The sequence below is a fragment of the Sarcophilus harrisii genome, chromosome 4 (genome assembly GCF_902635505.1).
Source record: "Sarcophilus harrisii chromosome 4, mSarHar1.11, whole genome shotgun sequence".
NCBI classification, from domain to species: domain Eukaryota; kingdom Metazoa; phylum Chordata; class Mammalia; order Dasyuromorphia; family Dasyuridae; genus Sarcophilus; species Sarcophilus harrisii.
The window spans coordinates 101,514,498-101,528,458 of record NC_045429.1 but is presented as its reverse complement, the minus strand read 5'-3'; the positions used below and the strand labels follow the sequence as shown (position 1 = coordinate 101,528,458).

At 40.5% G+C, this 13,961-nt stretch overlaps 1 protein-coding gene across 4 annotated transcripts in view; it reads right to left on the bottom strand.

The window, feature by feature from the left end:
* Nucleotides 1-325: 325 nt before the first annotated feature.
* PFKFB2 (6-phosphofructo-2-kinase/fructose-2,6-biphosphatase 2) overlaps nucleotides 326-13,961 on the bottom strand; it is a 34,053-nt gene continuing 20,417 nt past the window's right edge. For 2 of the 4 annotated variants that reach the window (XM_031937268.1, XM_031937266.1), the window contains 4 exons: nucleotides 12,603-12,732; nucleotides 11,579-11,641; nucleotides 11,226-11,290; nucleotides 4,747-10,568 (listed from right to left, as the gene is read on the bottom strand). In XM_031937268.1, coding sequence (XP_031793128.1) covers nucleotides 10,368-10,568; nucleotides 11,226-11,290; nucleotides 11,579-11,641; nucleotides 12,603-12,732 — 459 coding nt within the window. In that variant the 3' untranslated portion in view covers nucleotides 4,747-10,367. Of the gene's footprint in view, nucleotides 3,773-4,746; nucleotides 10,569-11,225; nucleotides 11,291-11,578; nucleotides 11,642-12,602; nucleotides 12,733-13,961 lie in introns of those variants that run through there. The other 2 variants (XM_031937267.1, XM_031937269.1) reach the window with 2 other exon arrangements.

Below are 13,961 nucleotides of genomic sequence, written 5' to 3'. Positions count from 1 at the left end.
AAAAAAAAAGCAATTAACCAGTGCCATAAGTGATTCTGGGATGCACATTTATAAAATAATATTTAACAAGTTGTAGTTAGTAATGTCTTAGGAACGTCCAGCTTCCTTTCTTTCCATTGCATGAACATTCTAAAATGGCAGTGGCAAAGGAGGGGACACCCTGGAAGGTGAAGCTAGTTAACTCTATAAGGTTCTCCTGGGGGAATATTCTACTCTTTAGTATATTAGGTGGACTCTTTCAGACCTGGCCAGCACCTGATTTAGACCACTAATTACCTGATGGAGAAAAGATTTTCCTCCTAGAGACTTAACAGAGTTACTACTACTCCAGGCAATCATCCCAGGGTGCTGCTTAAGTCTGGCCTTTGTTTTTTTTTTTTTCACTGAGGAATTGAAACAAAAACATAAACAAAGAAAATCATATTGCTAAATTCTCTTTCATTCTTAAAAATCTATAAAGTGCTGCTAGGGCTGCAAGTTTCTCTCATGCTCCATCTGGTAAGTGGGGTGAGAGAAGGAAGAAAAAAATCAGGAAAATGGGTTGATAGGGGAAAATCTTTTTTTGCCGGTGCATATACCCTGCAATGTGTTAGAGACTTTTAGTCCAGCTTTATCAAGAATTTGCTCTGTGACCCTGGACAAGTCACAATCTCTAAAGGTCTCAGCTATTGAAACTCCATAAATTCAGCATCTTAATGCCTTTACATGCTAGGGATTAGAATTATAAAAACAAAAAAAGGAAACATTCTTTGCTCTCAAGGAGCACTGCAAAATGAGAAGGAAGAATGATCCCATTTAGTCCTTTCTTGCCTTTTAGTCAGGTGACTCAATGCAAAACCACACCAGAAAGCAATGTGAAATTTTTACAAACTCTTCCATTATCACAATAGTGGTAGTCTTGATAATGCTTATACAAATATTTGCCAGGATTTATATACATGCCCCCTGCTCAGAAGGAATTTTCTTAACAATACTCAACTTTCTGAATTTATTCACTAAATCAGAAATGTCCTCTAACAGGAAGATAAACAGATCTTATTGTTTCTATTACCTCATCCAGTTAGACACTTGTAGAAACTTTTTAATGCACACTTTGGAGCTCAAATTGGCCCACTGATTTTTTTTTTGGTCTGGATCTGTGTAATCATTGGTATTTCCACCTTCTACCAAGGCACAATAGCAGTAGATTAATATTCAGCAATCAGTTCAGCATATTTAGGATTACAGATCAATTTGAAGCTGAGAAGAACTTTAGGATTATTGGATCATCCATTTAAAGCTGGAAAAGCCTTTCAATCAATTAGTTCAATCCCCACATTTTACAGATGAGGAAATTTAGTCCCAGAGGATTGAATGGTCCCACAGATATAAATGGTATTTTTAAAGTCCTAATGAATTTAGGCTAACTACTTTTTATTAAAGCTGCTCACTATGTGTTCATAAGGTGCTATACTAGGCACTGGTCCTTAAGGAGTTGATTATATTGAAAATATAAGTATAGTCTACTAATTAATTGTTAATAAAATAGGCACTTTTAAGCCACTAATCTTTTAAACAGTATCATTAAGTGTTTTCTATCTTATTGTCTTGTTGTTAGTCATTTTCTCCTGAGTCCCCGATTTAAAGGATTTGTTATATTCTAAAGCATTTTATGACATTTGGAAGTTAATTTGTTTTCCTCAGAAAATGATCATATAAAAGGAACTCAATGGTGGGGGAGAAAAGGATTCACTTAAGGAAAATTCACTTTACAAAAAAATCTTTGCTGGAAAAACAGCCCCACAGAATATCAAATTGGAAAGACTATCAGAGGCCATCTGGTCATACCATACCTAAGCAAGGTAAAAAACACACACTACAAGGGGTTTGCTTGAAGACATCTAATAAAGAGGAATTTGTTATCTGGATGGCAAGTCCAAATACCCTGCAGGGATCAAACAAAGCTGAGAATCAAAATAAAGACACCACCAAATGCATACAAAAAGGCAGGAAGTGGGAGAAAAATTTCCAAGTATTGGCTTCCAATAGCCAGGTTAAAACATGTCACCTGTTTTAGAGAAGACTGAGGGACTACTTGGATGCAAGGATATGTGCATAGCATCAAAGGTTTTCCTTTGAAGTGATGGAAGCCATTTCACCAAAGGGACTGATCCCCAGACCTCTTCCTCCTCACTGAAAGATGAACTGCCCGCAGCTCAGCTCTAAACATGTTGAGTAAATAAGAACTTTCTCCCACGTGACAGCAAGATCACATGGGAAAAGTTCTCTTTTTATTTCTTTCTTTCTTCCATGTGCCTTTTCCCCACTGACCTCCATTCCCATAACATGCTTATCTCAGTGATTGTTTTTAAAATTATAAGCAAAGCAAAAAATTTAAAAGATCATTATCCTTATAAGACTTTCCAAGTTTGCCTTAAAAGTTCTGACTGACATGCAGGGTAACCTGTATTCCTTTTTTTCTTCTACAGTCAAATGCAGAGTAATAGGGCAAGAGTCCCATAGCCTTTAAGGGAAACAAAGGGAGCCAGCTCCTAAACCCTGAGTGCATCTGCTCTGCCCTTACCCTTAGAAGCCCTGACAAAGGAGCTGGATGGGCTCCTTGAACTGGGGGACAGGCCAAATGTGGGAGGGTTGGCAAGCCAAGCTGCTGTCTTGGTGCCTTGGTGACGACTTCCTTAGTTAGTCACAGCCTCCTTGGAGACCATAAGGCCCTGAGACAGACCCTGCCACTGAGGGCCTGATAGTTTGATGCAGAGACATTTCAGGTAAAGTTATTTCCTAAAATAAAACAAACAAACAAAAAAACACCTTCTTTTTTCATTGCCAAAAGGAAGGAAATGGGATGTTAATCTTCCTCTCACCTGGAATTCTGGTCTTCTCCAGCTATGAGAGGCACATGGTATCAGGTTGGGGGAAAAAACAATATTGGAAAGAATAATAACTATAAGGGAGAAATAAGGAGCAATCATGGACTTATTATCTTGGAGGGCTTTTCAGATAATTCTGCTCTCATGGAGTCTAGGTCAAAAATCTAAAATCAAGACAAATAGTTTCAAAACAAAAGATTTTCCTTTGAAGTGATGGAAGCCATTTCACTAAAGGGACTGATCACCAGACCTCTTCCTCCTTCTGCTTCTCAAGAAGGAGGAAGTATATTGCAAAGGTGAAGATGGGGGCTCTAGGCTTCAAAGTTGCCTAAAATGGATGATGACAAATGGCCAGGATTAAGTTCTAATCTTTGTAGAGGTCAGTCCCCTTCACCAGGTAATAACTAAATTCAGAGAGTTGTCTTAGTGCCCATAGATAAAGCAGTCAGCCAGCTAAAGACACAGGCAGCCAGCCACAGGTGGGGTGTGGAGTGCCTAAATAAAAGCCATAATAATCCATGCAAGCTAAATCCATCGAAGAGAGAATTAAAAACAAACTGAAGCTTCCATTGAGAGAAGTTGGTCCAGGACATCAAGGAGTCTGGGATATACTGGGGCTCTGAGTTTCCCAGTCTGGCTGATTTTCACGTTATTCATTGAAGAGAAAAAGTGGTTCTATTTGCCATTTGTTTTCCAGGCCTCTTCTGAATGGTCCCCGCTGCCCCACTGCCCCCACTTAGCTTCCTGTTCTAGCCCCTGCATCGGTGAGGTCCCAATCTTGGCAGCGAGCAGTAGGTCTGACTGTTGTCTCCTGAAGAGTCTGGCCCTGGCCTCCTTATCCAAAGGCGGGTATCTTGAGGGGCTCTGGGGGAAAAGTCCCTTCACATGACCAGCCCCATTTTTGCCTAGGAGAGCCAGAGAACAAGAGATAGAGAAAAACAAAAACAAAACAAAAAACAAAACAAATTACTATCATGACAGAAGAAGCAAGAGAAAAGGAGACCTTCCTTATTGCCTTTTCCTCACACTACACACATTCTCATTCATTCTCTCTCTCTCTCTCTCTCTCTCTCTCTCTCTCTCTCTCTTTCTCTCTCTCTCCTGGAACCAGGTTAACTCAAAACAGCAAAATTATGGCCTTTTAACAAGAGCAGGTAAAGTATTTAGTATACCTACTATGTTTTTTTTTTTCCTTCTCTTAAAATCTATTAAACTTGAGGCCTTATATCAAGACATCTTTCTTAGTTTGTGATGAACTATGGAGAGATCTCAGTAAAAGTAATTAGATCTCGGCAGCAGGGAGGAAACCATACCAGAGTAGTCATGAGCTCGGGCCCATTCTAAGACCTTATAACAGGAACCAGTAATGAGGATCCTTCTCCCAGCGTGCTTCCTCTGGCCCTTCCTCTCGAGGGTTCTTAATGCTTTCTTTCCATACATCAGACCAGCTGGCACAGAGTAATCATCCCCCTAGCACTGCCTGCCTCACAAGAGATCAAAGAGACAAAAGAGAAGTCTGATGCCATTGTCCCTTATTTTTTGTGAAAGAACCCATGTGTTAGAATGACTCCATCTATTACTTCAATCTTGGAAATAATGAGTATTATACATGGCTACTGAGCTTCATGGTATGATTTTGAACCCTGTGTTCCTCAATGTTTTTGTTACTGCTGATTCTTTTTGGGGGGCAGAAGTATGTTTGCCACGCTGAGCTCATGGAAACCCCTGAGACGGTTAGGAGCTCTCTGTGGTGACCTTCTCATCTTCCCCAGCAGATGGTGTAGGAGAGTTGTGTCTGACATACTGAGTACCCTAATCAAACTAATAATTCAGTTTTGGCAGAGGGCATCAAGGTCAGAACACAAAGAAAACAGGAGCCTTCAGAGTTTCAAAGTACTCAACAGTTTTATTTACCTATTCCACAAACAAAAGAACAAAATAAAGATGCACATGTTTCCAATACAGTTCTAAACCCCTAAGTGCTATATTAAAAAGCCAATCATCAGAACAAACATCTTGCTGTTTGAGGTAATGTTTCTTCTTTGCAAGAGAGCTATGCTGAGTCATTCTTGAATTTATGGCCAGACTGCAGAACCTTCCCAATGCAGACCATTCCTAACTGGGCTGCCATTTAACTGGCTATACATATATATTCATCCTACTTTTCCCCACCCTCAATAGTGATAAAATCCTCATTTGTTCTGTACATCCTCAGCCCATCTTTTCTTTTTCCACAGAACACACATTAGTACTAAATTTTCCTAAAAACAGATACCAAACAACAGGATTCTGCAAAATAACCTTTAGAGATTGAAAAGAATTAAAACAGGACAAGTGCTTGCAAAACCTAAAGCACTGGGATGTGTGGCCCAGTTACCTGGATCAATGTGGTAAAATATAAAACCATTAAGTCAGTAAACACTGGATATAGATCACTGAAACCTATTAAGTACTTTGGAAGGTTCTATCATTTGAAGAAGTTTTCTTGAAAATGTTAATTCTCCTCCTACATAGTCATTTATATTCACCAACATGACAGAAATTCTGTACAGGAGAATTGGCTCACCATAGTTAGTTTAAAAATAATGGAAGATATCCTTATGTGATTTAGGTCTTGGAGTACAAATTAAGGTCAGAGATCAGTGCCGATCTATAGTCCTACTAAAGACAAGGAATTAGATTAGATGGCCTCTCAAGGTTACTTTCTAGCCCTTAGATTTTGGAGGCAACAACTTCAGACCTACACCATGCATCCTTTAGAGCCAGCCTCAAAATCCCTTGCACAGAACTATACAACTGATATGTAATGTTCTCTTTTTAAAATGAGAATTGAGCTGCCATTTTAAGAAAAATCACATTCTAAATTATGTATAACTCTCCACCTCCACTTCTTCGGTAGAAAATGCAGAGTTCTCTATTCTATTCAACAGGACACATGCAATATGGAAGCCACATTACGAATGAGACACAATAATAGCTAGTTCAAGTTACCAAATAGGACAAGACTGCCAGCTAGGCACAGAGATGTGTAATCTTTTTGTTTCTTTAAAAAAACAAAGGCCCTTTGCTGAACATTCCCTGCTCAGAGAGATTAGGTAACATTCCTCCTATGTAAACATCTGGTGTTTAAATCACTATCCCAGGATTGGGACAAGGAGAAGAGAGAGGAGACCGGCACAGACACTATTTACAAGTCATGGTTTTAAGCAACTGAATCAGTCACTTTTTTGTTCAGTAAAAAAAAGTTTCAAATATTTAAAAATCCAACCATGTAAAAAGATACACTGGAAAAGCTGGTGAGTTTGTTGCCATCTTGGTAACACACATAGAGGACTTGGCTAGCTATCTTTCTTTTGCTCCTGGCAAAGCCCCTTGGGACCTACATAATACAACACAACCAGATACCTCTCTTTTGTCTGGGCACTTGTCCCTAGGACTGGAAGACCTTCAGAGAAGCCACAAGGCACACTTATCTTCAAGCATAATGGATCACAAGGCTCTTGAAAATGTCAGCATTTATAAAGTCTAAATAAGGGCAACAAATCGGGGCTCTGGAAGCACAGTTTAAGTGCAAAGTATTTCTAATCTGGGAAGGCAGCTAGAAACATTCACTCCCATTCCCAATAAGGAGATTTAGGGAATGATATTGCAGTGGAATATAACTCTTGCAATGGAATATAAGTTCCTTGAGAGCAAGGAACTAATCTGTTTTATTTTGTAACACAAGAGCCTAACTTGGAGTGTCTTGAACCCATGTGTTTAATGAGTATAGGTTAGATTACATGATTTAAGTCTTCCTGAAAAGTTGTTCGCTGTGCTTTCTATTTTCAATAAGAATGGAATGTAAGAATTTAAGGCTAATGTTTGGGAACTATGTTCCACTTTGAGGAAAGGGAAAAACAAGAAAAGTGTCAAAGGGGGAAAAAAAGAAATCCATTTTTTTCTTTAATACTAGATGAAAGATAAAGGGAGGAAAGGGCAAGAGGGAGGGAAGAAAAGGAAGGAGAGAAAAAGAGACAGAAACAAATAGAGAAAAAGAGAGTGAGAGAGAGAAATGAGGCAGAGAGGCAGAGACAGAGAAACAAGAGAATTTTTCTAATCCTCTTAGGCAGTATCAGCAAACATTTTTTTTTTCCAGAAAAGATCCTATAAATTACCCTATCTCACTAATGCTTCTAAATACTTCAACAATGGAACCAGAGTATTCAGAAATCTATACATAAGTTAATGGAAGAAGAGGTAGGAAGGAGAAAAAAAGATTCCCAGATAACTCTCATGGAGGAGCCTGTGTTAGGAAGGCACTCCAGAGGAATGGAATAAAGACCCAGTTCAACTCTGGCTCCAAGGCTAGGAGGCTTAGATTTCATCTTCCTTGGTTCAATTTCTTTCTAGAAGGTTAATCTCAACAAAGATAAGACATGGGACAGCCCAAGTCTTGCCAATTCCTCTCCTACCAAAAGATTCCAAAAGGCCTAAAAGTCTTATTCTCTTACATTAATCAACAGCTAATCACTTCATTCTCTTACCCCCAAAGGGCCATCAGTTTAAATACTTTTCCAGACCAAAATTGTCAAATAGACCAAATCCAAACCATACCTATTGAATTAAGCTGTCACAAATATATGCCCAAATCCCTCATGTCTCTCTCTAATATGGGACAAAACCCAGCTCTCCCCAGGGCACTTCTAAGACCTCAGTACAAGATTAGTATCGCATGTTTGGGGTATAGTAGAGTGGGGAGTGATGGAGACAGGGCAGGCAAGAGAATTATCTACCCTACAGCTAAATGTCCTCCCAGCACATATATCTGGTACTGGTAGTATACACGTGTTTTATCACACTTTGTGAGTACACAATCACTTCTAATTAGAGTTGTTTAACATACCCTTGAGGAGATGGACAGGAAAAAGAGGACATCCCTAAGCTCACCATAGTGTCTGGAAGCCACAGCTTTGCCCTCAGTGCTTACTGTTTAACTGGCTAAACAAGCAATGTCAACTTATCTTAACTCTGGCCTTGGAATGGAATGTGTTTCAAAAGGGCATGAAACAAGCTTGAATCTAGAAGTTGGCTGCCATACCTACCTGGACAAGAGGAGGAAAGAGCATAAATATTGGGAGCCCTTGCTTGAGATCTCAGCTGCCTGCCGGTCTTCATCTGCTGTCCTTTTCTAGCACCTCTGGCACTTAGAAGCACTGGCTATTTATCCAAGGAATCCAGTGTTTGTAGAGCCTTTGTAATGGAATTGGAATAATTCTCTTCATTTTACTCATGGGGTTAGGCCTTAAGAGGTACTATGTTTTACTCTAACTCAAAAGGGTTTGAAATGGGGACAGAAATCAAATCTCTTAACCTCCCTCCACACTGCACATTTCCAGTAGTGGGATCTCTCCATCCAATCAAAATAATTGGCTAAGTCTATATTCAGTCTACAGTTTTGACCCATTCAGACCAGCATTAGAATATAAGCTATTTGAAAGCAGGAACTGTTCCACACATTCCCTCCCCCACTTTCTTTGTATCCTCAGAACTTAGCACAGTATCTAGCAAATAGCAAAAATTTAGCAAATGATAATGTTTGATTAGGTAATTGAGTAATATCTAACCAAAGGGTATCTAGGATTCCTAAATTGGCTGCTTAGCCCAAATATTCACTGCCCAATTATTCTTCCCATGTGATCAATGCAGGAAATTGTCCATTATCACCTCAGAAAAACTGCATTAACTATTGATGAATTGCTCGGGCAATCTGGTCCCAAATAAATACCTCCTACAAAAAAGGACAGAAGAAATCTGGCTGAGATTTTTGGATAAGCTTCCAAGAAGGGTTCTGAGAGATGTAGAAGCTGTCTCTTCATTCCACCCCACAGATAGCAGTGACACTTATGCCACAGTTCCAGATCAAGTGATTTGCCAAATATAAGAAAATTACCTATTCCCCCCCCCAAAAAAAAAAGATTTTGGAAATGAGGGGGAAAAGGAAGTTAAAGCCCCAGGGATCCTTATGTAAATACAGTTTCAGAAACTATGAAGAGAAAAACAAAAGGATCCAAACTAGGATATTACCAGGGTAAGCTCTCAGTTGAGAAAGTAGATGTAACACAACACATAGAGAAGTAGCTTCCTTGGGTTAATAGGAGAGGTCCCAAACCCAGAAGATGCTAAGGACAAAACTTGGAAATAGGAAGCCCTAATGCCTCCAGGCATCCCATTGAATCCTAATGGGTATATTTTTTACCTTGTGGATAGGACACCCTTTCCCAAGAAGGGACAGCAAGCCACCAGGTTTTTCAATAAGTCTTTGTAACTTTGGCAGGGAGGAAGGAAGGGAATGGGAGAGGAGGAGAGAATTTTCTTAATGTATTATGTGTATTAAAATATTCATTCCATTTGATGAATATTATGGTCAGTGTATCTCAAGATTTACTTCTAGGCAGGGGGAAGGAATCAGATGTTGTCTGAAAGAACTGGAACATTCAACATCCCCAAAAGTTTCAGACTCTAGCTCTGCCCTTCTAATTGGCCCAGAGAGGTCACTGGCTTTGGCAGGGCAGCTGTTGCTGTTGGCAATAAGCCTGGGAGCCAGTGGGAAAGAGAGACCTTTCCCAGTATGTGCTCCCCTAGAAGAGTCTTGGGCAGAATACAGACCATCTCCCTACCCTCTCACATCAGCAGCCCTTATAATAGCCCTTTTGAATTCAAAGGCAAATCCAAGGAAGGGATTGGCCAAATACACAAAACCTAGTATCTCCCCCAGTGAAAAAGGTCTTGGGATCATTTCTTGTAAAAGGAAATGTGAGCCCTGAGATTGGGGATGCTATATCTCATAATACACATATAGGTTGAGTAGAAAGAGCAAAGGATGGAAGCAGCCCCTTCAAGTTAAGTCCCATTGTGATATCATGAAACAGAGTCCAAATTTCCCTCCCCAATCTGCTCTCTATTCCTTCCACAGGTACCACACAGGCTCCATGCATCACTCTGACCAAAAGTGGGATAATCTAATGAAGGGTCTTAAAAAGGGGAAGGGGGAGAAGAGGGAAGAAAGCAAGTAAGTACATTTAGCATAAAGTAACAAAGGGACTTAAGAAGTGAAGGAAAATAGCTCACCCAGCATGTGTGGCCTCCACACACTCACAAACAAAGCACGTTAATGATGACAGGTTGGGGAAAGAAAGAAAGGTATTTGGAAAGTGCTTATCAGTCCCTTCCAATCTTGACTACACCAAATCATCTTCCTCATGGGACTTTTTCTTTTTTCATCCTCCAAAACTCATGCCCAAATATCTGTCCCAAGAGACCCCATTAGAATTTGACCAAGGTCAAAAGCTTGATGGGGTGATATGTTACATCAGATCTGGGAATGACTGAAGTTGGCTGGTTCATAAACATAGTCTCATGCTCTGGGTTAGGATTAATTAAAGATATAGAAGTTAAAGAAAGTCCTAGGTGATTAGTAAAAGGGGAAAGGGGGCTGGGTTCAGGGAAGAACACACACGGTTACACCACGGGAACGCTGACTTGGGTCTTCGGCTGGTCAGCCCCTTCTTGAGCATCCAAGGCACGGAGAGGACTGAGGGGCTTGAGAGGCCGGCTCCCAACACTGTAATTTCTCGGGCGCTTTATTGTATCCGAACTGGACAGAGGCGTAAAGCTGTTCCTTCTCATCCTTACAGGGGTTTGATTCTTGGGGAAGTTGTTCTGATTAGAAATGGAGGGACACCACAGGAATGAAAGCCGAGCCAAGAGCTCATTCACAAAGGTTAAACCATTTCCCTGATTCCTGGTTTCTGTCCTCCAGAGACCTTACCACAAAAATAGAATCTAGCCAGTTTCTCTTACCACTGGACATCTAGAAGGATTGGAGACATAGATGATAACTCTTCTAGTCTCATACTCTCTCTCAGAGAGGAGAGAGGACAGACTTCTCTTGGGTCTCAGAGATTATCAGGGATAGTTCTGGGAACTGAACTGATAGTCTCCCAACTTCTTTACCCCATTGTCCTATGGAACACCCTGCATGTCAAGTGGGGGATCTTCCCAGAAAAAGGATCCAACTTCACTTTAATGAAATGTTTTCCACCTTTACCTGGAATTTCAGGTTCCTATTTTTAAATGTCACAATATTACTACTACTACTACTGAGAAGCAGTAATAGTAATAATAATAATAAACCAGTGTCCATTTCCCATTGCAAAAGAATTTACTAGCCAGAACGCTAGCCTACAACAGTGATCTTTTCATCGAGCAATTCAATCAATGCCTTTTAACACTTAGCTCTCTGACTGCTCGAGGCTCAGAGATCTAAAGGTGGCAGAAAGGAGTCTGGGAGAATCATTCCATCTAGGAAATACTTACAGTAGGCTTGTCTCGGTGAGTATTCACAGCTTCCACGTTGAGCTTTATTGTTTCCACCTTGCATCCTGATAGAGAATGGAAGGAAGAATGGGAACATTCTAAGATGAAAAGTTATCAAAAGAGGATTCCCTGAGATCCAGTGTGAAGAGAAGTCCCAGACCAGCTACCCTCTTCCATATGACACTGGTTAATATAGTAAGAGATGAGCCCAAGAATCACTGACTAGACTTTTAAAAAGAAATCCTAAGGATTTTTCTCTGACAATGTCTGTTGAGCTCTCAAAAAACTGCTAAGAAAACTCCATATCTCTTTAATTTCCAACCTCCCAACTTAACCCCCAAGTTCATAATTACCATAAGCCACAGGTGTGAGTTTGAAGATGGTATGGAGTGGGCACCTCAAATATGGTAGCTCATCTGAAACCAGAAAAACATAATGAATGGGACTGGTTTTTGTCTCCTTTTGAATCCCTAGGCCCTATCACAGTGCCTAGCACATAATAGACACTTAATAAATGTTTATTAATTGATTCACTGAATAATACTGGGGCAGGGAGTCAGATTAAAATGGGGGGGTATTGGAGGACCTCAACTCATTTATTTATTTTCTGATGATTCATTGTCTGTGGTGTCAGCAGAAGGCCCCTGCTATAATTCTCATCAAGGGGCTCCATTCTCTCCTATAGACAGTCAATCTCAAGTTAGAAAGTGATCAATGTGGGGAATGGAAAAGTTGCCAACACGGGCAGACTTGGGCTGAGTAAAGGAAAATGGAGATAAAGAAGCTGGACCACAGGATTTAAGCAGGATTTGTGGAAAAGGAGATTTGTATGAAGGTTTAAAAAAAAAAAAAAGAATGCCCTCTATGGGACTAGGAGATGGTTTTCAGGTTGGAAGTTAGAAAGGAGGCAAAGAGATGGTACCCCCTTCTCTACCTATTTCCAGCCCACAAAGAACCATCCTGCTGCCTCCACCACCTCTACCCTTTCCCTCTTAAAGAAATATGGATCTCTCTGTGTTGTCTCATGTCTCAAACATGCAAATTCAAAGGCTAGAAGATCCCCTTTAATATGCAGGATAGTGAAAAATCAGAATAATGAATAGGAGAAAAGGCATCAAAAGTCTCCCCAAAGTACACACTCAACCCTAACTTGGTGGGTCTGATAAGCTAAAAAAGTATTCCAGAAGAGGGCTTTTGTAACAGCAGGGTTGGGGATATCAAGGGACATATTCAATAGCTGCTGTATCCCTCTACCAGCCTGAAATACCTACTCTCAAAGCTAGGGACAAAGTGCCAAAGGATTCTGGCACCATCAGGAGGCGAGCCCTTGCCCTCCCCTCATTTCCCCCCTCCTCTCAGCCTGCCCTTCTCTGGCACCTGCACTGTTGTCCAAGAAGTAGGCCAGAAGGCAGCGCATGACAGCCTGGTGGGAGATGACAAGGACGTTGCCCTGGCGCTCCAACTCCATGATGACCGGCTCCAGCCGCTGCACCAGGTCCTGGTATGACTATAGAGGAAGAAGCCAGAATCAAATTGGCAGCTGAGTTTCAGTCAAATGATCCCTCTTTTTCTTCTTCCTTCCCCAGCTGGTTTCATTCCAGCAGGCACAGAGACTCCGTGTCGCCAACTAAATTTTCTCCTTACCCCCAACCCTGAGTCTCATGTCTCTTGGGAGTGCTCAGATCTTTCAAGAACAAGGTTCAGGCTGAGAAAAACCACAGGTCATTGAGAAAGGACTGGAACTCAATCTCATTTCTTTTCTGTCCCAGTCAAGAAGTGGTTGGGATTTTTAGGGAAGCTAGAGTCTCCCTAGAAATTGCTGGATAAAATAATAAAAGGAGAGCTGGCCTTGGAGTCTCTCAGTCTGTTTCCTCATATGTTTTATAGTTGTTCAGTCATTTCAGTTGTGTCTAACTTTGTGACGCCCACTTTGGGTTTTCTTGGCTAATATATTGGAGTAGTTAGCCATTCCTTCTCCAGCTCATTTTACAGTTGAGGATACTGAGGCAAACAGGGTTAAGTGACTTGACCAGGATCAGACAGCTAGTACAAGTCAGAGGTCACATTTGAACTCAGAAGGTCTCCTGACTTATCTGCTGTGCCACCTAGTGGCTCATATGTGAATGGTGGAAATAATAGCACTTTTTTCTAATTGTGAGAATAAAATGTTTTTACTATTACCATGCGCTATTATTTTCTTGTTATTTATAATCAGAAGACATGATTTCAGATCTATAATACAAGGCAGCACCTATCTCCCAGGACTGCTATGAAGAATAAATGAAAGAATATTTGTAAAATGGAATTGCAATTTTAAGTGCTATAAAAATGTGAGCTATTAGCTATCATTTTCTCTTATACTTTGATTCTCTTGGTGTTGAATATCCAGAAAGCACATGACAATTTGCTTCCAGGAATTCAGATTAAAAAGACAGTAAATTTGCAGGGAAATTACCACTTACCTTGGGCAAGCAGAAAAGACCCTAAACCCACTTTATATAGTTTATTATGACTATGTGACCTGATAGGAGTAGAGGGAGAGTAAGAATAAGTTTCTTTTATTTTTGTATCAAGGAATGTTGATCTATAGCTGAGACAGGCCATTCAAAAGAACCTAAATGTTTCCTTTTCCAAAGACCAAGACAAAAAGCCCTCCCTCACACCTCAAATACAATTTGTCTAACCTAGTCTAACTAGAAGCAGGAACATGAATCAAGTGACCTCTTGGGTAGTCTC